Raw genomic sequence first — 25115 nt, forward strand, 5'->3', positions numbered from 1 at the left:
GAAGCTGAAAAAACCCACATATCATCACTGGAGTATGTTGTTACAGAATCCTGAGTTTTAAGTCTGTATGTTAAAAATTGACTGATTTACATAGGGTTGAATGCACTATTTCTCTCATACTGCATGTTGGGTATGGCAAACACTTTTAGGGTGATTTAACCACTTCCGGTTGCTCCAGGAAGCTTAGAATCGACACAGGTAGACCTCATGGTGGCCTGATGGACTGACATCAAAGACAGGTCCATAAGACAATCATAACCCACATAGGCTTTAGGTTGAATTTAGAGGTGCAGTCAATGTATTCCAATGGGGAGACATTTCATTGATGTAAACACCTTCTTTTAACTGTGAAGGGTTAATGCCACAAGGTCAGGGTTAGGCTTGCACAGATCGGGAGGACCTTAAGAACACTCCTGAGGTGAAATTGTGTTTCTAGCCTTAACGGTTCTCTCTCTGTGTCCCAAAAGCAAATGAAATTGACATTGAGGTCAAAAGGTCATTCGTGTCCGTTCTCTTGTAACGGTCGCTGCGCTCAGACCGAGCGAGCTACGGTCAAGCGGGGCATCTCGTTGAACTCGGCACGGCCTAGAGATAATAGTCATGCCATTTTGGGCTTTGTGTGTCTTTAAGCACCGTACTTTTTCACTCCATCCTTCCTTTTTGTGTGTGTGTTTTTGAGTGAGAGAGCTTTTCTTTGACATCTGTTTGGAAAAATGACTGATTACAGTACATGAGGGTTGTCTAATCACACAAGTGAAGTTTTGAAAAGATCTGACCTTTATTACCCTTCAAACCTGACCCTATGGCACCATTTAAGGTACTTCCAGTTGACATAGGAAGCTGAACGTGAACACATACCCTCCTTGGGGTAGGCTCTTATATAATATTGAGTTTTAAGTCCTTATGTTAAGAGCGGACTTATTTAAAGAGGGTTAAAGGAGTGTGTGTTATTTCATAAAATCATATAAAATCACAGGATTCTCGCAGAGCTTCGAGACCCACTTTAAAAATGTACGTCTGAACACAGTGCAACTGGATCTGTGATTTTTTTGAAAAAAAAAATCCTCTTTGTGAACATCACCAAACGGTCAATGTACGATTTCTCTTAAATTACAATAGATAAATGGCTGGTTCTTTTTTTCCTGACACCGTATGCTTATGTACTTTGACATGAAGCGGTCAAATTAGCACCCCACTTGCGTTTTAACCCTTTAATCTCAGAAAAATAGCCATAACTCAAAAAGCGCCGAGGTCTCGACGCCATCTTGTTCGGGGCCAACTGCCCATTACTCCAAACCTACGCTCGCCGAGTTTCGTCTTCGAAATATTTTCAGTTTAGGAGAAAAGGCCGCGCTCGTTTGCCTAGTGCTCGTGCGCCTGCAATATGATTTATTTTCCCTCTTGTGGGAATTTTCGAGAATGCAGAAAAAAGTCAAAAATTTGTCATTTTTATAAAACGGAAACCGAAATTCCGAAACGTTTTTTTGAGTGACTTCCTGAAAGAGCTCTCCGCCGCCCACGGCCCGACGCCGTCCGCGATTTTCTGCGACGCAATAAGACGTCAGGTAAGGGACCGTACATTTGCAATGGGACTTTCTTCACTAACCATACGGCTCCCGTCTCAGAGTTCCCTTAAGGTATGTAAGGCAACAAAATAGGAAAAATGCCAAGGTGGTGAATACTTTCGCAAGCCACTGTAAAATCAGAGTACGCATTCGAGAAGTGCCCTCTGTGCTCCGTTTCTATACTTTGATTTAGACTCATACTGTTCTTTAGACCTCCTGTGCTCCAATTTCCGTGCTCGGAGCACCTGTAGTATGAATTTTGAGAAACAACCAATGTGCACACACAAAAGCCACATCCTGCTTGTTCATTGAATAAATGGGTTCAGGAACAAGTGAGCAAAAAGTGACGAACGATGCCATCGAAGCCATAGCATACGCTAGAAGGTAACTACAAGAACACACTTGAAAGAAGGACACCTCCACAACTTTTCTACGGAGAAGACATTTGTGCTGAACAGTCAATAGACAGTGTCTTTGAAGGGAAGGGAAAGTACAATGAAAGGAAAGGGAACAAAGCTCCTTTCTACTATAGCTGGTAGCGAGGTCTAAACAATGACAGCATGTCCTTGAGTTATAAATATATAATACACCTCAGGTGGCACCGGGAGACTGCATTTTTTGATTGGCTTTCATTATAAATCATTCATTAGCACTCGCATCAATGATTAATATTCTAAGAAGCCTGAATCCTATATGTAAATAATGGCACACGTCGGAAGGTTAACATTGTAAACCTGCGCCGACAGCAATTTTTGAACTTTTGATTGTGGGCTTAGGTTACCCACTCCCCATGCTCGCTTTTCTTTCTTTTTTTTCTCTTCTCTCGCTCTCTCTCTCTCTCCTCCTTATACAAATGTTTAATTTAAACATTTCTTAAACGAAGCTGCCTGACAGGTGCTGAATTATGCAATGCTAAGAAAGAACACTAAGAATGTTCTGTAATGTTCAAATTTGTAGAGTTTGTTTTTCATTCAGGAGTATTGATTTTGTTCCACACCAGATTTGGTTTTTAGCCTCCATGCATGATGAATCTGGTATGTGTTCATAATGACATGAGCACAATGGCCTGGTGGAAGCTACAAGCCAATTTATTACACAAAAACCCCACTCAGCAAAAATCCATGTAGAATACACCTTGCTCTATTGATTCTTTTGGATTCGTTATACAACTGCTAAGGTCCTGTTATGTAGTCAAACACATTCTGGCACTAACAGCAAGGTTTTTTGTATTACAGATCAGTTCGCCTATTCTAATCCAGTCAAACAAGACATACAGTGGCAAGAAAAAGTATGTGAACCCTTTGGAATTGCCTTGATTTCTACATAAATTGGTTATAAAATCTGATCTGATCTTCATCTAAGTCAAGGTCATAGACAAACGCAGTCTGCTTAAACTAATAACACACAAACAATTATACATGTTCATGTCTTTATTGAACACACTGTGTAAACATGCACAGTTCAGGGTGAAAAAAGTATGTGAACCCTTGGATTCAATAACTGGTTGACCCTCTTTTGGCCAGTCAGGAGGAATTTAGGACCATTCCTCTTTACAAACCTTTTTCAGTTCAGCAATATTCTTGGGATGTCTGGTGTGAAACACGCTCAAGGTCATGCCACAGCATCTCAATCGGATTAAGGTCAGGACTCTGACTGGTTCACTCCAGAAAGCGTATTTTTTATTCTGTCCTGTTGCATCACCCAACTTCTGTTGAGCTTCAATTGGCAGACAGCCTTACATTCTTCTGCGAAATGTCTTGATAAACTTGGGAATTTATTTTTCCGTTGATGATAGCGAGCTGTCCAGGACCTGAGGCAGCAAAGCAGCCCCATACCATGATGCTTGCTCCACCATACTTTACAGTTGGGATACGATTTGATGTTGCTGTGCCTTTTTTTCTCAACACATAGTGTTGTCTGTTCCTTCCAAACAACTGAACTTTAGATTCATCTGTCCACAGAATATTTTGCCAGTAGCGGTGTGGAACATCCAGGTACTCTTTTGCGAACTGCAGACGTCCACCAATGTTTTTTTGGACAGCAGTGGCTTCTTCCGTGGTGTCCTCCCATGAACACCATTCTTGTTTAGTGTTCCAGAGATTTCTGTAAGTCTTTAGCTCACACTCTAGGATTCTTCTTAACCTCATTTTGCATTATGCGCTGTGCTCTTGCAGTCATCTTTGCAGGACGGCCACTCCTAGGGAGAGTAGCAACAGTGCTGAACTTTCTCCATTTCTCCATGGCGCAGCGGTCTAAGGCACTGCATTTCAGTGCTAGCGGCATTACTTCAGACCCTGGTTCGGTTCCAGGCTGTATCACAACCGGCTGTGATTTGGAGTCCCATAGGGAGGCGCACAATTGGCCCAGCGTAGTCCGGGTTAGTGTTTGGCCGGGATAGGCCGTCATTGTAAATAATAATTTGTTCTTAACTGACGTGCCTAGTAAAATAAAGGTTAAATAAAAATGTGGACTGATGAACATCAAGGCTTTTAGAGACACTCTTGTAACCCTTTCCAGCTATATACAAGCCAACAATTCTTAATCTTAGGTATTCTGTGATCTCTTTTGTTCAAGGCATGGTTCACATCAGGCAATGCTTCATGTGAATAGCAAACTCAAATTTTGTGAGTTTTTTTTATAGGGCAAGGCAACTCTAACCAACATCTCCAATCTCGTATCATTGATTAAACTCCAGGTTAGCTGAGTCCTGTCTCCAATTAGCTTTTGGAGAAGCTTTTCCAACCTACAATGTGAATGTTTACATGATGTATTCAATATAGACAAGAAAAATACAATAATTAGCATGTTATTTGTCATGTTTTGTCATTTGATTATCATGTCTTGTCCCTGTGCTTCCCTTCCATTTGTCTCCCTCTGCTGGTCTTAGTAGGTTCTTTCCCTCTTTCTATCCCTCTCTCTTCCCCTCCCTCTCTTCCTCTCTCGCTCTTTCTCTATCGTTCCGTTCCTGCTCCCAGCTGTTCCTCATTCTCCTAACTACCTCATTTAATCTTTCACACCTGTCCCCTATTTTGCCCTCTGATTAGAGTTCCTATTTCTCCCTCTGTTTTCCGCTTCTGTCCTTGTCGGATCTTTGTTTGATGTTTGCTGTTCTGTGTCCTGGTTCCGCCCTGTCGTGTTTTTGCCTTCAACAGATGCTGCGTGTGAGCAGGTGTCATCTAAGATATATCCTGGAGTACCGTTTTGTTTAAGACTGGAATAAAGACTCTGTTTTTGTTAAGTCGCTTTTGGGTCCTCATTCACCAGCATAACAGAAAGATCCGACCAATATGGACCCAGCGGCTACGGATTCTCGCAACACTGCCATCGAGATCCAGGGAGCAATGCTCGGCAGACACGAGCAGGAATTGTCTGCTGCTCGTCATGCCGTTGAGACCCTGGCCGCTCAGGTTTCCAACCTCTCAGGACAGTTTCAGAGTCTTCGTCTCGTGCCACCTGTTACTTCCTGGTCTTCCGAGTCTTCGGAACCTAGGGTTAATAACCCACCATGTTACTCTGGGCAACCCACTGAGTGCCGCTCCTTTCTCACCCAGTGTGATATTGTGTTTTCTCTCCAGCCCAACACATACTCACGAGAGAGAGCTCGGATCGCCTACGTCATATCACTCCTTACTGGTCGGGCTCGGGAGTGGGGCACAGCTATCTGGGAGGCAAGGGCTGAGTGTACTAACGAATATCAGAACTTTAAAGAGGAGATGATACGGGTTTTTGATCGTTCAGTTTTTGGGAAGGAGGCTTCCAGGGTCCTGGCTTCCCTATGTCAAGGTGATCGATCCATAACGGATTACTCTATAGAGTTTCGCACTCTTGCTGCATCCAGTGACTGGAACGAGCCGGCGTTGCTCGCTCGTTTTCTGGAGGGACTTCACGCTGAGGTTAAGGATGAGATTCTCTCCCGGGAGGTTCCTTCCAGCGTGGACTCTTTGATTGCACTCGCCATCCGCATAGAACGACGGGTAGATCTTCGTCACCGAGCTCGTGGAAGAGAGCTCGCGTTAACGGTGTTTCCCCTCTCCGCATCTCAACCATCTTCTCCCATCAGCTCAGAGACTGAGCCCATGCAGCTGGGAGGTATTCGCATCTCGACTAAGGAGAGGGAACGGAGAATCACCAACCGCCTTTGTCTCTATTGCGGTTCTGCTGGACATTTTGTTATTTCATGTCCAGTAAAAGCCAGAGCTCATCAGTAAGCGGAGGGCTACTGGTGAGCGCTACTACTCAGGTCTCTCCATCAAGATCCTGTACTACCTTGTCGGTCCATCTACGCTGGACCGGTTCGGCTGCTTCCTGCAGTGCCTTGATAGACTCTGGGGCTGAGGGTTGTTTTATGGACGAAGCATGGGCTCGGAAACATGACATTCCTCTCAGACAGTTAGGGAGGCCCACGCCCATGTTCGCCTTAGATGGTAGTTCTCTCCCCAGTATCAGATGTGAGACACTACCTTTAACCCTCACAGTATCTGGTAACCACAGTGAGACCATTTCCTTTTTGATTTTTCGTTCACCTTTTACACCTGTTGTTTTGGGTCATCCCTGGCTAGTATGTCATAATCCTTCTATTAATTGGTCTAGTAATTCTATCCTATCCTGGAACGTTTCTTGTCATGTGAAGTGTTTAATGTCTGCTATCCCTCCTGTTTCTTGTGTCCCCTCTACTCAGGAGGAACCTGGGGATTTGACAGGAGTGCCGGAGGAATATCATGATCTACGCACGGTCTTCAGTCGGTCCAGAGCCAACTCTCTTCCTCCTCACCGGTTGTATGATTGTTGTATTGATCTCTTTCCGGGGACCACTCCCCCTCGGGGTAGACTATACTCTCTGTCGGCTCCCGAACGTAAGGCTCTCGAGGATTATTTGTCTGTTTCTCTCGACGCCGGTACCGTGGTGCCTTCTTCCTCTCCCGCCGGAGCGGGGTTTTTCTTTGTTAAGAAGAAGGACGGTACTCTGCGCCCCTGCGTGGATTATCGAGGGCTGAATGACATAACGGTTAAGAATCGTTATCCGCTTCCCCTTATGTCGTCAGCCTTTGAGATGCTGCAGGGAGCCAGGTTCTTTACTAAGTTGGACCTTCGTAACGCTTACCATCTCGTACGCATCAGAGAGGGGGACGAGTGGAAAACGGCGTTTAACACTCCGTTAGGGCATTTTGAATACCGGGTTCTGCCGTTCGGTCTCTCTAATGCTCCAGCTGTCTTTCAGGCATTAGTTAATGATGTACTGAGAGACATGCTGAACATCTTTGTTTTCGTTTACCTTGACGATATCCTGATTTTTTTTCATCGTCACTCGAGATTCATGTTCAGCACGTTCGACGTGTACTCCAGCGCCTTTTAGAGAATTGTCTCTACGTGAAGGCTGAGAAGTGCGCCTTTCATGTCTCCTCTGTCACTTTTCTTGGTTCTGTTATTTCCGCTGAAGGCATTCAGATGGATCCCGCTAAGGTCCAGGCTGTCAGCGATTGGCCCGTTCCTAAGTCACGTGTCGAGTTGCAGCGTTTTCTCGGTTTCGCTAATTTCTATCGGCGTTTCATTCGTAATTTCGGTCAAGTGGCTGCCCCTCTCACAGCTCTGACTTCTGTCAAGTCTTGCTTTAAGTGGTCCGGTTCCGCCCAGGGAGCTTTTGATCTCCTCAAGAAGCGTTTTACATCCGCTCCTATCCTTGTTACTCCTGACGTCACTAAACAATTTATTGTCGAGGTTGACGCTTCAGAGGTGGGCGTGGGAGCCATTCTGTCCCAGCGCTTCCAGTCTGATGATAAGGTTCATCCTTGCGCTTACTTTTCTCATCGCCTGTCGCCATCGGAACGCAACTATGATGTGGGTAACCGCGAACTGCTCGCTATCCGCTTAGCCATAGGCGAATGGCGACAGTGGTTGGAGGGGGCGACCGTTCCTTTTGTCGTTTGGACTGACCATAAGAACCTTGAGTACATCCGTTCTGCCAAACGACTTAATGCACGTCAAGCTCGTTGGGCGTTGTTTTTCGCTCGTTTTGAGTTCGTGATTTCCTATCGCCCGGGAAATAAGAACACCAAGCCTGATGCCTTATCCCGTCTCTTTAGTTCTTCTGTGGTTTCTACCGACCCCGAGGGGATTCTCCCTGAAGGGCGTGTTGTCGGGTTGACTGTCTGGGGAATTGAGAGACAGGTAAAGCAAGCGCTCACTCACACTGCGTCGCCGCGCGCTTGTCCTAGTAACCTTCTGTTTGTTCCTGTCTCTACTCGTCTGGCTGTTCTTCAGTGGGCTCATTCTGCCAAGTTAGCTGGCCACCCCGGTGTTCGGGGTACGCTTGCTTCTATTCGCCAGCGGTTTTGGTGGCCTACTCAGGAGCGGGACACGCGCCGTTTCGTGGCTGCTTGTTCGGACTGCGCGCAGACTAAGTCAGGTAACTCTCCTCCTGCCGGTCGTCTCAGACCGCTTCCCATTCCTTCTCGACCATGGTCTCACATCGCCTTAGACTTTATTACCGGTCTGCCTTCGTCTGCGGGGAAGACTGTGATTCTTACGGTTATCGATAGGTTCTCTAAGGCGGCACATTTCATTCCCCTCGCTAAGCTTCCTTCCGCTAAGGAGACGGCACAAATCATCATTGAGAATGTGTTCAGAATTCATGGCCTCCCGTTAGACGCCGTTTCAGACAGAGGTCCGCAATTCACGTCACAGTTTTGGAGGGAGTTCTGTCGTTTGATCGGTGCTTCCGTCAGTCTCTCTTCCGGGTTTCATCCCCAGTCTAACGGTCAAGCAGAAAGGGCCAATCAGTCGATTGGTCGCATTTTACGCAGCCTTTCGTTTCGAAACCCTGCGTCTTGGGCAGAACAGCTCCCCTGGGCTGAGTACGCTCACAACTCGCTTCCTTCGTCTGCTACCGGGCTATCTCCGTTTCAGAGTAGTCTTGGTTACCAGCCTCCTCTGTTCTCGTCCCAGCTCGCCGAGTCCAGCGTTCCCTCCGCTCAGGCTTTTGTCCAACGTTGTGAGCGCACTTGGAGGAGGGTCAGGTCTGCACTTTGCCGTTACAGGGCGCAGACTGTGAGAGCCGCCAATAAACGTAGGATTAAGAGTCCTAGGTATTGTCGCGGTCAGAGAGTGTGGCTTTCCACTCGTAACCTTCCCCTTACGACAGCTTCTCGCAAGTTGACTCCGCGGTTCATTGGTCCGTTCCGTGTCTCTCAGGTCGTCAATCCTGTCGCTGTGCGACTGCTTCTTCCGCGACATCTTCGTCGCGTCCACCCTGTCTTCCATGTCTCTTGTGTCAAGCCTTTTCTTCGCGCTCCCGTTCGTCTTCCCTCCCCCCCTCCCGTCCTTGTCGAGGGCGCACCTATTTACAAGGTACGGAAGATCATGGACATGCGTACTCGGGGACGTGGTCACCAGTACTTAGTGGATTGGGAGGGTTACGGTCCTGAGGAGAGGAGTTGGGTTCCATCTCGGGACGTTCTGGACCGTTCGTTGATTGATGATTTCCTCCGTTGCCGCCAGGGTTCCTCCTCGAGTGCGCCAGGAGGCGCTCGGTGAGTGGGGGGGTACTGTCATGTTTTGTCATTTGATTATCATGTCTTGTCCCTGTGCTTCCCTTCCATTTGTCTCCCTCTGCTGGTCTTAGTAGGTTCTTTCCCTCTTTCTATCCCTCTCTCTTCCCCTCCCTCTCTTCCTCTCTCGCTCTTTCTCTATCGTTCCGTTCCTGCTCCCAGCTGTTCCTCATTCTCCTAACTACCTCATTTAATCTTTCACACCTGTCCCCTATTTTGCCCTCTGATTAGAGTTCCTATTTCTCCCTCTGTTTTCCGCTTCTGTCCTTGTCGGATCTTTGTTTGATGTTTGCTGTTCTGTGTCCTGGTTCCGCCCTGTCGTGTTTTTGCCTTCAACAGATGCTGCGTGTGAGCAGGTGTCATCTAAGATATATCCTGGAGTACCGTTTTGTTTAAGACTGGAATAAAGACTCTGTTTTTGTTAAGTCGCTTTTGGGTCCTCATTCACCAGCATAACAGTTATTAGTTTAAGCACACAGTTTGTCTATTGTTGTGACTTAGATGAAGATCAGATCAAATTTTAGGAGCAAGTTCTGCAGAAATCCAGGTAATACTTTTTCTTGCCATTTTAAATATCTCCTCAAAGAAAACCACAGTGAGCTCTTGATTATACTGTTTGTTGACCCCAGTAATTGCACTTGACTGCCTGACTTTACCAGGAGACCAGTGTGGGGATGACAGTTAAATTCCAGCAAGGCAGAGGAAGGTCAGAGGTCGTCGACAAACCTATGTTTAGCATCCATCAGCTCGTGGAGTGAGGCACAGAGGCACTGATGTTAACTCAATCACAGCTCATTAATGAAATCAAAGGCTGCTGTCACATGACCATACAGCTTCTCCCTGTAGTCTACCCATCTGCCCCGGTGGCTCACAGACAAAGAGCTTGGAACATAGAGGAGAAAGGGCAGGTGGGGGCTATATAAAAACCCTGTGTTAACCACGTTTTTGCTTAGGGAACACGTTTATATTATAAAGACAAAGTAAAAATTGAGAGAGGTAAAATACCCTGTGAGTGGTTGATTGTGTAATCTTTTAGTGCTTCACCAATGTTGATTGAGTCAGACTTTGGTCTTATTTGAAGATGTGTAAGTATGTGACTGCAGAGTTGACTTGGACATCTTGAGTGCTGCTGAGGCTGCACCTGAGGTGTTTAGTGCTTTGTCAGTGAACACAGTGTTTCTTCGAGTCAGGGTCATGTGTGTAGTCTCTCTTGGTCACCTACAACTGCTCTATAAGCACTGTGTCACTTACTGCAACATCAGTCCCTTCGAGAACCTAAACCTTTGAACTTGAAAACACTTTCGGGCTAAACTGAATTATTGGTGATAAATGTTTTCTGTTCACTGTTGTTTGTCTTTCCAAGCCGGCTTTATCTCCCATTCCATCTCCTCTTATGTCTCCCAGCTACACAACAACTTTCATTGCTGTACAGGGTTGGCACTCCAGCGTCCAATAAAAGTGCTTCAGCAGGCAATAATACAAGTGAGAGCTTCGGCAATGAGGACCACGGACTGGCACTTTTGTCATGTTAATGTGTAGGATGCTTCGCAAATAATATTTACTATACGGGGCACCTATGAAATTGCATTCTCATAAAATGTACTTTTACATTTTTTTTAATATATATTTTTTCACCTTTATTTAAACCGGTAAGCTAGTTGAGAACAAGTTCTCAATTACAACTGCAACCTGGCCAAGATAAAGCAAAGCAGTGCGACAGAAACAACAACACAGAGTTACACATGGAATTAACAAGCATACAGGTAGTCATTTAAACTCCTCTGGCAGGATTATATGAAGCAGGAGGAGGAGGGTGAGCTGGGGGAGGACGACAGGAGGGAGAAAGAGGTTTGTGTGGTGCCCAATATGATGTTCACAGAGGGAGAGGTAATGGATCTTCTGTGATATAACACCAGCTCTCCCCATTTGAGTTTTGTTTTATTTTACTAAATTACATTTTGCCAGAGCAGTGGTGTTATTAAAGAGGGGTTTGTTTTTAAAGAGTTTGAAATGTATTTTTTATCTGGGTAATTTAATACTGACGACTTTAGCAAAAAAAAATAAGTTGTGTTAATGTGTTTTTTGGTGTGTGTGTTTATTGTATGTGTGTATAGCTGTGTGGGCTCCTAGGCTTAGTGTCACGTTCCTGACCTTATTTCCTTTGTTTAGTCTTTGTTTAGTTGGTCAGGACGTGAGCTGGGTGGGTATATTCATTGTTATGTGTGTCATTGGTTTAGGGTTGTCTAATTGGCCTGATATGGTTCTCAATCAGAGGCAGGTGTTTTACGTTGTCTCTGATTGGGAACCATATTAAGGTAGGCTGTTCTCACTCTTTGTTTGTGGGTGATTGTTCCTGGTCGTGCGTTATTTGTGTTTTAGATATTCTCAAGTTCAGGACTGTAGCGTCGTAGGGTTTCGTTTGGTTTATTGTTTTGTTCGTCTTAAAAAAAGTATTCAAATAAATATGGATACACTCCACGCTGCGATTTGGCCCTCCTCTCCTTCAACCAACGACGAGAGTCGCTACAGAATCACCCACCACAAAAAGACCAAGCAGCGTGGTAACGGGCAGCAACAGCAGCAGCAGCGGCCAAAATACAGTACATGCTGTATAGGGCCATCTGGCTGGGGAATTCAAGTCAGATAGCGACAGCTGATTTCGTCATAAGCTTGTGGAAGGCAGTGGGGCCCGGAAATCAATTTCCCTGATTTTTTTCAAGGACTTTCTCATTGCTCATACATTTATTCCACTCCATTCACCAGCCAGGAATTTCCTACAACTACATGTACATGGCTCAACCCTAAAAGGTTTGTACTTGAAATGATCTGTGGTTTCAAAACTCTTGCTCGCTTTGCATATGCAGTGCTTATTTTATAAAAAAAAAAAATACTGTCACCAACTCTATTAGAACATAAATGGCAAAAAATGAGAAGAAAATGACTTGTACATTAAAAGAAAACGATCGGTGAATATTCAAATGAAATTTGGAAAGGAGCCTGAACTACAGTGCCTGGCAAAAGTATTCACCCTCCTTGGCATTTTTCCATTTTTGTTGCCTTACAACCTGGAATTAAAATGGATTTTTGGGAGGTAATGTATCATTTGATTTATACAACATGCCTACCACTTTGAAGATGCAAAATATGTTTTATTGTGATACAAACAAGAAATAAGACAGAAAAAAAATAAAAGAAAAAGAGGAGAAAAAAAAACATAAATCTTGAGGGTGCATAACTATCAACCTCTCTGGGGTAGGGGGCAGTATTTTGACATCCAGATGAAAAGCGTGCCCAAAGTAAACTGCCTGTTACTCAGGGCCAGAAGCTAGGATATGCATATAATTGGTAGATTTAGATAGAAAACACTATAATCTCTAAAACTGTTAATAGTATGTCTGTGAGTATGACAGAACTGATATGGCGAAACCCAGAGGACAAACCATCCCCCCCAAAAGAAATTCAGCTTACCAATATTTTCAATGGATAGTACTATAATTATGAGCCCAAGTCCTCCCAGATTGCAGTTCCTAGGGCTTCCACTAGATGTCAACAGTCTTTAGAAAGAGTTTTAGGCTGGTTTTTGGAAAAATGACCCAGAAATTGTAGTTTTTCTAAGTGACTCCCATTTTGGCTGTAATGTTTCCAAGCGTGTAGAGGAAAGTGCATTCTTTCTTATTTATCTTGTTTGGATTATATATGTGAGTAAAACAGAACTCATTTGGCAGCAAACTTCCATACAGGAAGTGAAAAATCTGAAAACAAGGCACTGTTTCAGGGCCTACCTATTCAACTGGCTTTTATTTATCGTTCTGTATGCACTTCATACGCCTTCCACTAGATGTCAACAGGCAGTGGAAGGTGGAATGGGGTGTCTAGCTTGATCTGAGGCCGAACAAGAGCTTTTGGAGTGACAGGTCCGGTATTTTATTTGTCTTCGCCGGCACGCGAGGGACCTCGACATTGTCTTCTGAAAAGTGTTCGGTATACACTGCGAATATCTCCGGCTCTGATTTTATTTGATACATATGATAATAACATCATAAAGTAGGTTTTTTCAACCGAGTTTTATCAGTTTATTCAACGTTTATTGGGACTTTTGGAGTTTTCCGTTCTTTGCTCCAAGAGAGGATGGGAATGTTAGCAACCTTGGCTAGCATTGTGGCGCAAATCCGACAGAAGAAATGGACATTCTAAAACCAAACAACGATTTATTCTGGACCAAGGACTCCTTGTACAACATTCTGATGGAAGCTCAGCAAAAGTAAGAAAACATTTATGATGTTATTTCGTATTTCTGTGTAAAATATTGACTCCTATTCTCCGCCGTGTTGGTGAGCGCTGTCTCACAATAACGCAAGCTGTATGTTATGGTTAAGTTATTTTTATAAATCTAACATAGCGGTTGCATTAAGAACCAGTGTATCTTTCATTTGCCATACAACAAGTATTTTTATGTAAAGTTTATGATGAGTTCTTTGGTCAGATTAGGTGAGTGTCCAAAATATCTCCGGAGTTTCTGGTGAATTGTTGCTACGTGTTCACAATGTATAACCAGGATTTGCAGCTATAAATATGCACATTTTCAAACAAAACATAAATGTATTGTATAACATGATGTTATAAGACTGTCATCTGAAGAAGTTGTCCAAAGGTTAGTGATTCATTTTATATATTTTGCTGGTTTATGTGAAAGCTACATTTGCGGTGAATAAATGCCATTGTGTGTTTGGCTATTGTGGTAAGCTAATATAATTCTATATTGTGTTTTCTGTAAAACACTTAAAAAAATCGGAAATATTGGCTGGATTCACAAGATGTTTATCTTTCATTTGCTGTACACCATGTATTTTTCATAAATGTTTTATGACGAGTATTTATGTATTTCACGTTGCTCTCTGTAATTATTCTGGCTGCTTTGGTGCTATTTTTGATGGTGGCTGCAATGTAAAACTATGATTTATACCTCAAATATGCACATTTTCGAACAAAACATAAATGTATTGTATAACATGTTATAAGACTGTCATCTGATGAAGTTGTTTCTTGATTAGTGACTAATTTTATCTCTATTTTGTCGGTTTTGTGAAAGCTACCTATGCGGTGGAAACATGGTGAAAATATGCGGTTGTGTGTTTAGCTATTGTGGTTAGCTAATAGAAATACATAGTGTTTTTGCTGTAAAACATTTTAAAAATCGGAAATGATGGCTGGATTCAGAAGATGTTGATCTTTCATTTGCTGTATTGGACTTGTGATTTCATGAAAATTAAATTATATGATATCCCTGTCCCGTTAAGCTAGGCTATGCTAGTCAGCTTTTTTGATGAGGAGGATCCCGGATCCGGCAGGGTGATGAAGTAGAGGATAACTAATTATGTGACTTCTATAGCTCTCTTTTCTGCCATAGCAACCATAGCTAAGTTCTGCACTGCCTTAAAACCCCTTGTGGAGCTCAAAAGTTAGTTATTACTGTTAAAACTCAAATGAGTGATTTTGTCAATGCAGTACACTATTTTTATAGCAGTGTTTTTTTTTATGTTACTTCGTTGTAATATTGTTTTATTGCTATATCCTTATATTGTATTCTAATTAATAATTCCTATTTATTCTGTACTTTCAGAAACCACAAACACTATTTGCCAATGTCATAACTGGAGCTGGATATCTTTCGAGCTGAAGATTGAGGCCATCTTTTGTATGCTAGTGTACACTCCTTAACAGTTGTACTGGATGAAAACACAGCAAGAAAACACACAGGCCAATATGTAATAGTCGTCTATTTTATGGCAGTATTGGTGGTGGTTGGTTGAACAACAACAACAAAAACATATTTTACTAGAGGAAAAAAAACGGAGTGTGCGTAACCCATATTTAATATTCATGCAGTGACTGAACAACAACTGCATTTCCACCCCCCCACCTCTAAAGGCATAGTATCATGGCAGGTCACCTGTCAAGTCACCTGTCAGGTCAGTCAGTCACTAATTGCTGCAGATGTGCTCAATAGTGCTTGAGCATATGATACTCCTCAAAGCACGGTGAAACACATAGAGGTTTATCACAAGCTAAACACATGTATTTTGTCAATTTCCTCTGCTAACTTCTCCTGGTGCCAGACAGGCAGACTTTACAGTGCCTCCGTGTATGACTACCTTGAGCAGCAGTTTGAGGGACTTTGCAGGGAAAATGCCGTGCAGTGAGGCATAGGGGATTGTCCACAGCAGGATGACCCCCAGTGGATGGGCATCGGAGTGTGGTGCTCCTCCAGCAGTTCTCTCATGAGGTTCTCTCTGTACTTTTGGTAGGTAATTACTTGACCTATGAGTGATTGGGGAGGATGAGAGAAGGGAGAGGATGATGAGGTAGTGGGTAGGTGGGTGAGATATTGTCACTATAATTGCATAATGGATTTGTATGTGCACTGTATGTCCAATTACAAAAATACCTTGTTCAGCAGTCATCTCACCTGTTATTTTGGCGGTGAACTATGTGGCCATGTAGGGCAGCGTCGATCAGATGGAGAAATATCTTCTTATACCACTTGGTCGTTTTCCGAGTGCATTCCACAAAGCTGTTTATCATGCCCGCCTTATCCACTACCCCCATTTTGAGATTATAGTCAAGCACACAGTCTAGTTAGATTTTTCTCTCTCCTGTCATGTGGTCCACCTTCCCTGTGAGCTCTGGTGCGCAGCCTTGGCACCACTCCCCCAGGCTGGAATACTACTCCAGCCCGGACCCTCCAGAGTGCAGGCACAGGTTGAACCGGGCTGTGGGTGAGCACTGGAGATCTAGTGCCTACTACGCGCACCACTCCCTTATGCTCCACTCCCACATTTGCCTGGTACGAGGATACCCTGGACCGAAACTGCGTACCGGAGACCAGACACGCTGAGCAGGCACAATACGCCCTGGCTGGATGCCCACACTCACATGACACTTTCGGGGGGCTGCCCTATAGCGCACCGGGCTATGGGCACGCACTGGCGACACCGTGAGCTTAACCGCATAACACGGTGCCTGACCAGTAACGTGCTGCTTATGATAAGCACGAGAAGTGCGCTCAGGTCTGCTACCTGGTTTAGCCACACTTCTCTTTAGGCCCCCCCCAAAAAATTCTGAGGCTGCCTGTCGCACTGCCGTGCTGCCTCCTCATATCGCCGCCGCTCAGCTTTCGCTTCCTCCAGCTCAGCTTTGGGGCGGCGATATTCCCCAGCCTGTGCCCAGGGTCCTTCAACGTTCAAAATCTCCTCCCAAGTCCAGGAGTCCTGAGATTTCTGCCGCTGCTTTCTCCCACGCTGCTTGGTCCTTGGTTGGTGGGTGATTCTGTAACGCTCGTCCTCCTCGTCTGAAGAGGAGCAAGGATCGGACCAATATGCAGCGTGGGTTGAATCCATCATCATTTTAATAATAATAACGAAGACGAAAATACACTTGAACAAACTACAAAATATTAAACGACGTTAACAGACCTGAACATGAGAACACATAAAACAATGAACGCACGAACTGGAACAAACAAACGAACGAACGAACAAACGAAACGAAACAGTACCGTGAGGTGAACAAACACAGTCACAGCAAAACAATCACTCACAAACAAACCGTGTGAACAGCCTACCTTAATATGGTTCTCAATCAGAGGAAACGTAAAACACCTGCCCCTGATTGAGAACCATATCAGGCTAATTGAACATGAACCCAACATAGAAACACATAACATAGAATGCCCACCCAGCTCACGTCCTGACCAACTAAACAAAGACAAAACAAAGGAAATAAGGTCAGGAACGTGACATAGGAACTGCAATTTGAGTCCTAAGTCAATGGATACTGTCATGGCATTGAATAGAAAACTACAAAACAAAAAAAACTACTTCCTGAATGAATTTCTCAGGTTTTTGCCTGCCAATTCAGTTCTGTTATACTCACAGACACTATTTTAACAGTGTCTGTGAGTATAACAATTTAATGCTCAAATTAAATTGCCAGCTACTCATCTCCAGAAGATAAGATATGCATATTATTAGTATATTTTGATAGAAAACACACTGAAGTTTCTAAAATTGTTTCAATCATGTCTGTGAGCATAACATAACTTATTTAGCAGGCGAAACCCCGAGGACAAACAATGTAAATGTTTTTTTGAGGTCACTCTCTTTTCAATGAGTTTTCATTGGGAAACCAGATTTCTAAGGGACCTTCTTACAGTTCCTACCGCTTCCACTGGATGTCAACAGTCTTTAGAAATTGGTTGAGGTTATTCCTTTGTGTAATGAATAAGTATCTTGTAGGAGGGTCACTCGAAGTGTCCTGTTTGTTAAAAGCGCGTGACCAGAAAGCTAGCTACAGTTGGTTTTAATCCTGTATTGAACACAGATCATCCCGTCTTCAATTTTATCGATTATTTACGTAAAAAAATACCTAAAGTTGTATTACAAAAGTAGTTTGAAATTTTTTGGCAAAGTTTACAGGTAACCTTTGAGATATTTTGTAGTCACGTTTCACAATTTGTAACCGGTGTTTTTCTGGATCAAACACGCCAAATAAATGGACATTTTGGATATATATCGACGGAATTAATCAAACAAAAGGACCATTTGTGATGTTTATGGGATATATTGGAGTGCCAACAACAGAAGCTCGTCAAAGGTAAGGCATGAATTATATTTTTATTTCTGCATTTTGTGTCGCGCCTGCAGGGTTGAAATATGCTTCTCTCACTTTGTTTACAATGGTGATATCCTCAGATAATAGCATTGTTTCTCTTTCGCCGAAAAGCCTATTTGAATTCTGACATGTTGGCTGGATTCACAGCCAGTGTAGCTTTAATTTGGTGTCTTTCATCTGTGATTTAATGAAAGTTTGATTTGTATAGTAATTTTTATAGTAATTAATTTGAATATGGAGCTCTGCATTTTCTCTGGCTTTTGGCCAAGTGAGTCAGTAGGTTCCCTCCTAAACTCTGATTTTTGTATAAAAATATGAACTTTACCGAACAAAACATAAATGTATTGTGTAACGGGAAGTCCTATGAGTGTCATCTGATAAAGATCATTAATTAAGGTTAGGGATTCATTTTATCTCTTTCAGCTTTTTGTTACTCCTCTCTTTGGCTGGAAAAATGGCAGTCTTTTTCTGTGACTTGGCATCTAACCTAACATAATCGTTTGTGATTTCGTCGTAAGACCTTTTTGAAATCGGACACTTTGGCTGGATTTACAACAAGTGTATCTTTAAAATGGTGTAAAATACTTGTATGTTTGAGGAATTTAAATTTAGGGATTTCTGGTGTTTTGAATTTGGCGCCCTGCATTTTCACTGGCTGTTGACGAGGTGGGACGCTATCGTCCCACATACCCTAGTGAGGTTTGATTTAGATGTGTGTTTTTTTTTATTTGGTTTTAGTGGGTTTTTCACGGGTTAGAAAGGATGCTGTACACAAAGGAAGTTTCTATTGTCAGAGTTTTAGTTGCACACATGTAAATTCTCTTGATAAGACATGTACTGAAAAATCCAATGTAAACCTGATACACAAAATGTTTGAAATATATTTAAATAATATTTGAGGTATATTAAAAGAAACACACTTAATAGGGCTGACTGACCTCTGTTTTGACTTTGACTGGTGAGACGTGATCATCCTCACTGGGCTATGTAAACACTAATAATTTGAAGAAGTTTGTAATTTATCAATAGTCCTATGTGTGATTCGGACCACGAGAAGGACAGAGAGAGAGCCCTTCCCCTGAATGAGGGACACCTGTCTCTAGTCTACTTTAGCATTAACTTAAGCCAAGGGATACAATTATTTCCTTATGGAGTTATCAAGAGTTGTAATTCTAATTTGATTCAGGGAATAAAAGTTTGGTTCTCTGATAAATGTATGAAAATGTCACATGTTTCTCTGGTTATGACTTCAGTGCTTCTCAATAAGATTTTGAATGACAGCAAACTTCAGATATTGTTTCAAATCCTCTGTCTGGAAGAAAAAAGTTATCTCTGAAGTTCTGTCACACATGATATACAGACAGAGCTTACCATTTTGGAGCCTGCATCACAGCATGCCTGTTTGCAAAGCCTCCCTTTCTCCCCTTTTTGATTCTGCTCTCTGCTTTTCTGTCTACCTTCTCATTAATATTTCTGTGTATGTCTCGCTCTACCCCATATCTTGTTCTTTTTCCACTTCCCATCAACACCCCACTTTTCCACTATCTTTTCCTTTGTTTTTTTCCCTCTTGGTTCTCCCCTCCCTTTCTCTCCTTTCTATCTCTTAATTGTATGTGTTTCTCGCTCTCCCGTCCTTGCTCTGTCCATCTTCTCTTTTTCACTCTGCTCTTTCTCTTTTCCACTCACCCTCTTTCTCCCTCTTTTGTCTTCTCGAAACTCTCCTCTCTCTCTCTCCCCTACTCTCTCTCTCTCATCTGCTATTTCACGCATCACCCCTCCATATTCCCCTGCAGCTCAACACTCCCCCTGCCTACTGCTGCAGCCGCAGCCCGGCGCTAGCTATTCAAATAGCCCACGCTAGATTAAGGCAGGGTGGACCAGCCATGGCTGTTTAGGCTCTCAATCATAGGACCAACTTGCCAAAGCAGAGCACTCCAATATCATCATCTCAATAGCTTCACAGAAAACAACAAAGTGACTATTGGATTATGGAATAGAAGTCACAAGGTGATTGAGGAGTATAGTGAGGCAGTTTAACCTAATGAGTCCAACCGTAACGTCGACGCGTTTTGGACTTCTAACCCCTTTTAAACATTTTGTTTTTGAGCTGCAGACTTCTGTATTGTTACTTAGATTGTAATTTACTCAAGTAAAAGTAGCCCTCGTAAGAAACTAGAGCAGCAGCTAATATACAGTGCATTCAGAAAGTATTCAGACCCCTTGTCTTCTTCCACATTTTGTTACATTACAGCCTTATTGTAAAATGTATCAAATTGCATTTTTTTTCTCCTCAATCTACACACAATACCCCATAATGACAAAGCAAAACCATGTTTTTAGAAATGTATGCAAATGTATTAAAACAAAAAATCTTAAATATTACATTTACATAAGTATTCCGACACTTTCCTCAGTACTTTGTTGGAGCACTTTTGGCAGTGATTACAGCCTCCAGTTTTCTTGGCTATGACGCTACAAGCTTGGTACACCTGTTTTTGTGCAGATCCTCTCAAGCTCTGTCAGGTTGGATGAGGAGCATTGCTACACAGCTATTTTCAGGTCTCTCCAGAGATGTTTGCTTGGGGTCAAGACCGGGCTCTGGCTAGGCCATTCAAGGACATTCAAAGACTTGTCCCAAAGCCACTCCTGCGTTGTCTTGGCTGTGTGCTTAGGGTCATTATCCTGTTGGAAGGTGAACCTTTGCCCCAGTCAGAGGTCCTGAGCGCTCTGGAGCAGGTTTTCATCAAGGATCTCTCTCTACTTTGCTCCGTTCATCTTTCCCTCGATCCTGACTAGTCTCCCAGTCCCTGCCGCTGAAAAACATCCCCACAGGATCATGCTGCCATCACCATGCTTCACCATAGGGATGGTGCCAGGTTTCCTCCAGACGTGGCGCTTGGCATTCAGGCCAAAGAGTTCAATCTTGGTTTCATCAAACCAGCTAATCTTGTTTCTATCAGGTATCCTATTGAAATATTGAGTGTCATAGTCTGGTTTCTACACCAGAAGTGAATGGTTATCTGTAGGAGGAATGCATATGGTGGATGTAATTAAGCTTGGAATGTATTGAATAAAGGAAAGGCAATCACATTGTTGCAGTCACCGGTAAGGGTGGAGAGATGTGGGTTAGGGATGAATGGGGGCCGAGGTCAGGTTAGGTCACATTAAGGGAGAAGGACCAGTTTATTGCCCGCATCACATAACTTCCTGTCTAGCAATAAACATGTAATGGTTAGGAGGATGATCCACCCAAATTGGGATATGCTACCACTGGTGGAAACATGTCTTTGTCTTATGCAGCTGTATAACCCAGTGGGTGAATAAACTTTGTTTGAGCTTTACTATTCGTCTGTGTTTTTTACTCAAACAGTACTTAGGCCTTCTATTCACCTTTTTTGTTGGGTGTATTTCTGTCGTTAGGTGTTCTCATGTTTTACTAAGGTCAATGAAAAAAGTTAACAAAAACAGAATAGCATGACATCAGAGAGCAAAAAGTGTCTCTATCAAAAATGCGAAAGTTTTTCATGTTAAAAACCTAATGTTTTGCAGTCAAAAAGTGTTGGTATTCCTTGGATTCCTTTGATGTCCATGTGGCGGTTGCCGATTGACTATGCGTGGCTCGCTCTTTAAATATGTATTTATGGAGAGGTAGCGATATCAATAGAGTCCTTAAAGCCTTAATGCTTGGTTTTCCTAGTGCAAGACAGGCTACTGAATCATTTAGTGTGTTTTGAGAGATACTTTTGAGCAGCATTGACTTTCTTCTTATTATTCTATTATGTCGACTTGGTATTGAAGCCAGTCGTTGGGTTTGGTTTCCATGGAGACATCACTCCTTCTGGTTAGTGCTGGAACGATACACAGTGGATGAATAATAATAAGATAAGTGCGAAAAGCTACTCAGTGCTGAAATACCCAGAAGAACACAAATATATTTGGAATTGTGGAATTTGTCTACATTAGGAGTACATGTATGACTTGGGGAAGTTTGTCCAAATTAGATTTTAAATGTAATGGTTTTAATTTGTGCTCTAGGCAGGCAGTAGAGGCTCCTCAGAGCCGGAAGGGGAGAACTGTCCTCCTCAGTGAATTTCATAAACATTGAAAAAGTGATCCTTTTAAGATATACCTATACCAAATATATTTACATGTCACCAAATAATTGATTAAAAGACACTGTTTTGCAGTGGAGGTCTACAGTAGCCTCAACAGCACTCTGTAGGGTAGCACCATGGTGTAGCCGGAGGACAGCTAGCTTCCATCCTAATCTTGGTACATTGACATCAATACAAATCCTAGGAGGCTCATGGTTCTCACCCCCTTCCCTTCCATAGACTTACACAGTAATTATGACAACTTCAGTAGGACGTCCTTCAACCTATCAGGGCTCTTGCAGCATGAACTGACATACTGTATCAAGGAATCTAGTACTGAAAGCAAAAGCTACAGCTAGCTAGCACTGCAGTGCATAAAATGTGTTGAGAAGTTGACTCAAAGAAAAAACATAGTTGAACAGTTTTCAACAAATCAATTTCTTCAAAAAAGGAGAAGCAAGATAGAGAGAAATATTTCATAATTTTCTTTCACTTTCAGTTTCACTTACTTAGCTAGCAAATGCAACTGGCTAGTTTAGTTACTCAAACTTCGGCTAATACCGAGTGATGCTATGTTAGCTAGTTGGCCGGCTATGACTATCCAACACAACCCTGGAACTCTTCCTAGTCAAGGTCAGCTTTTGGTTTTATTAATTGATTGCCACCGGGGCTGTAACATTACGGCACAATTGCAGCGTGTTCACTAACACATTAGTTCTATTAGCTATGTTGACGAGGACGTTCATTTAGCTAATATGGGGACACCAATGTAGGCTGTGTGTAGCGGTTATGACATGGTTTGGCTTGGAAAGGTTTTTTCACCTGGTCAGATCCAGTTGATGTGTTGTTCATTGAAGTCCACAAACGAAGGGAAAAGGTGAGAGGAGGTGAGTGCATAGAGGCTAGAAAGAATATATGTGTGATCAGCGGTGTATTCATTCTGCCAATTCTGTTGAAAAACCTTCTTCAACGGAAGCAAACGAAACTGAGATAAAACATACCTGAATTTGTCCCTCCCAAAAATCTTTTGAAACTGTTGGACTAATGATTACACCCTAGATAAGCTAGATACATGCAAGAATATGCATGCCGGTAGTGAATATGTCACTGTCTGCCCATGTGTCATTGTCTGTCATTTCAAAAATGTCTCTCGACCTGTGTGCACCTACGATGTAAACTTTCATTCATAGGCCAGTTTGTAACAACCTCATGATGGGTATAGGGAAATTTGAGTATCATGTAGTAGCCTAAATCTGTCAATTTTACATTGAACTGGGTGAATGGAATATGAATTACAGTCATCCAACATGCTGTAATAGAAGGCCATGATCATTCAAAAAATAGTACTGCCTCATTATAAATGTCACTGACCACCACTGAGGCAGGGTAAAGTTATTATTTTGCTGTCATTGGTTCTGTCTTATGGATATTATGAGAAATGTATGATTTTGCAAATAAAAAATTAATTATCAAAAGCTTTGAAACTAAAGTAAAAAATTGTCCTTTGGTGGTGAATGTTTAATTCTGATATGAGATTGTGAGAGATGGTTGTGCAAGACACCATTGAGGTTGATCTACATTTGGCATAAACTTAATCTTGATGTCATTTGAAAATATATTTTGTCCTCTAAAACAAGTAATACATTTCATTATGCAAGATGTAAATATTGAAATGTATAACTCATTTTAGAGCACACAAGGAGGGTTTAAACACACACCTACTGCACACCCCCCCCCCCCCCCCACTCCCCAACCCAGTATGCACACACACACACACACACACACACACACACATTTCCTCTACTGATATACCCTGAGTAATTTTCAGGCTGTTTATGATTTCTGTTTATCAGCAGCACTCCAACCATTCATTACAACAGCTCCTTCAGTCCCTTACAGGGCCCGTGAGACTGCTAATCACACACGACACCACTTTATGGGTTTAATTCAAACCTATTAACCAACAAATGTGTGTGTGTGTGTGGGGGGGGATGCTGTCTGATGAGTTCAGTAGACCCCCTTCCCAAAAATCTTTGAATTATTTATTTGTTTCTTAACTTTCAATCCACTCCGGTCACCCGAGCTCTGAGCTTTATGAGAGGAGTTGGTTGGTGATTAATTTCTTCTCCAGATAAGATAATGTGATTATTCTGGGGCTGTAAATGTGTTTTTATAGTCACAATACTCTAGACAAATGAATAGTTGGTTTTGAATTAAGTAATAAAATAAAAAATATTTAGGCCACAGCAGACTATATTTTGGGGAAATTAAGGCATAGATACATATTTTACAACCAAACTCGGCCGAATTTGATATGCACCAGATGCAGTCTTGTAGTGTAGAACTGACCGAATGTGTGCATGTGGATCCATAATCATTCTAGCTAACCCGTGCTTGAATCACCAATGTTTGTTTTTTGTCTCCATTTTCAGATGTCATTGAGAAGCATTTCTGAACATCGCAGGCTTCATGGCTCTTTAGTGGTGGTAAGACTAAATATTCTTACATTTAATTCTAATGTCGACCGCCTGTCTGTCCAGTGAAGTTTTTTTTCGTTTTATTCATTGTGTCATGTTGAAAGCATTTCCTTCCTTTTGACATGGGGACCATCTTTCAGTGAAATTGGACGTGTAGAGTCTGCGCAGTAGTAGTATCGAGCAGGTACTTGGTGCTGTGTTTGCGACACTTTTGTTTCAGGATTTTAAAAGGTGAGTGCTAAATATTCTGCCACTAAATCTGTCGAGTTTTTTCTCTCTCAGAATAACAAGTTGGTAAAAAGTCTGCTCCAGTTCAGCTTAGAATCTTGGCAAATCTGGATCGTGCACTGTTTATAAGAGGTCAGTGTGACATTTACATTACCCTAAAGTGGTCACACACGTGACCCGTTTCAGGAAACTAGGCATATGTCGCAAGTCACAACTTCACAAGGAGAGCCATTTGAACATATATATATTTTTTATCAGAATGCGTTTTTTTGTTTGTTGCAGAAATGCCTTCTTGAACATGTGAACTTTCATTTGCCTTAATAACAATATTATGTAAATATGAACCTCTCTAGGGGGTGTGGGACGCTACCGTCCCACCTGGCCAACATCCGGCCAAATTCAAAAACTAAATAGTCATAATAAAAATTCAAAAAACATACCGGTGTTATAAATCAGCTTAGATGAATTTATTGTTAATCCAACCGTTGTGTCAGATTTCAAAAAGGCTTTACTTCGAAAGCGTACCATGCGTTTATC

At 42.5% G+C, this 25115-nt stretch overlaps 1 protein-coding gene across 1 annotated transcript in view; it reads left to right on the forward strand.

Annotated features, from left to right (window-relative positions):
- The first annotated feature begins 4374 nt into the window (after nt 1–4374).
- Nucleotides 4375–25115, forward strand: part of lrfn4b (leucine rich repeat and fibronectin type III domain containing 4b) — a 37432-nt gene continuing 16691 nt past the window's right edge. The window contains 2 exon segments of the mRNA XM_055901034.1: nt 4375–6855; nt 6858–8107. Coding sequence (XP_055757009.1) covers nt 5743–6855; nt 6858–8107 — 2363 coding nt within the window. The 5' untranslated portion in view covers nt 4375–5742.

The sequence above is a fragment of the Salvelinus fontinalis genome, chromosome 36, assembly GCF_029448725.1.
Source record: "Salvelinus fontinalis isolate EN_2023a chromosome 36, ASM2944872v1, whole genome shotgun sequence".
In the NCBI taxonomy this organism is placed as follows: Eukaryota; Metazoa; Chordata; class Actinopteri; order Salmoniformes; family Salmonidae; genus Salvelinus; species Salvelinus fontinalis.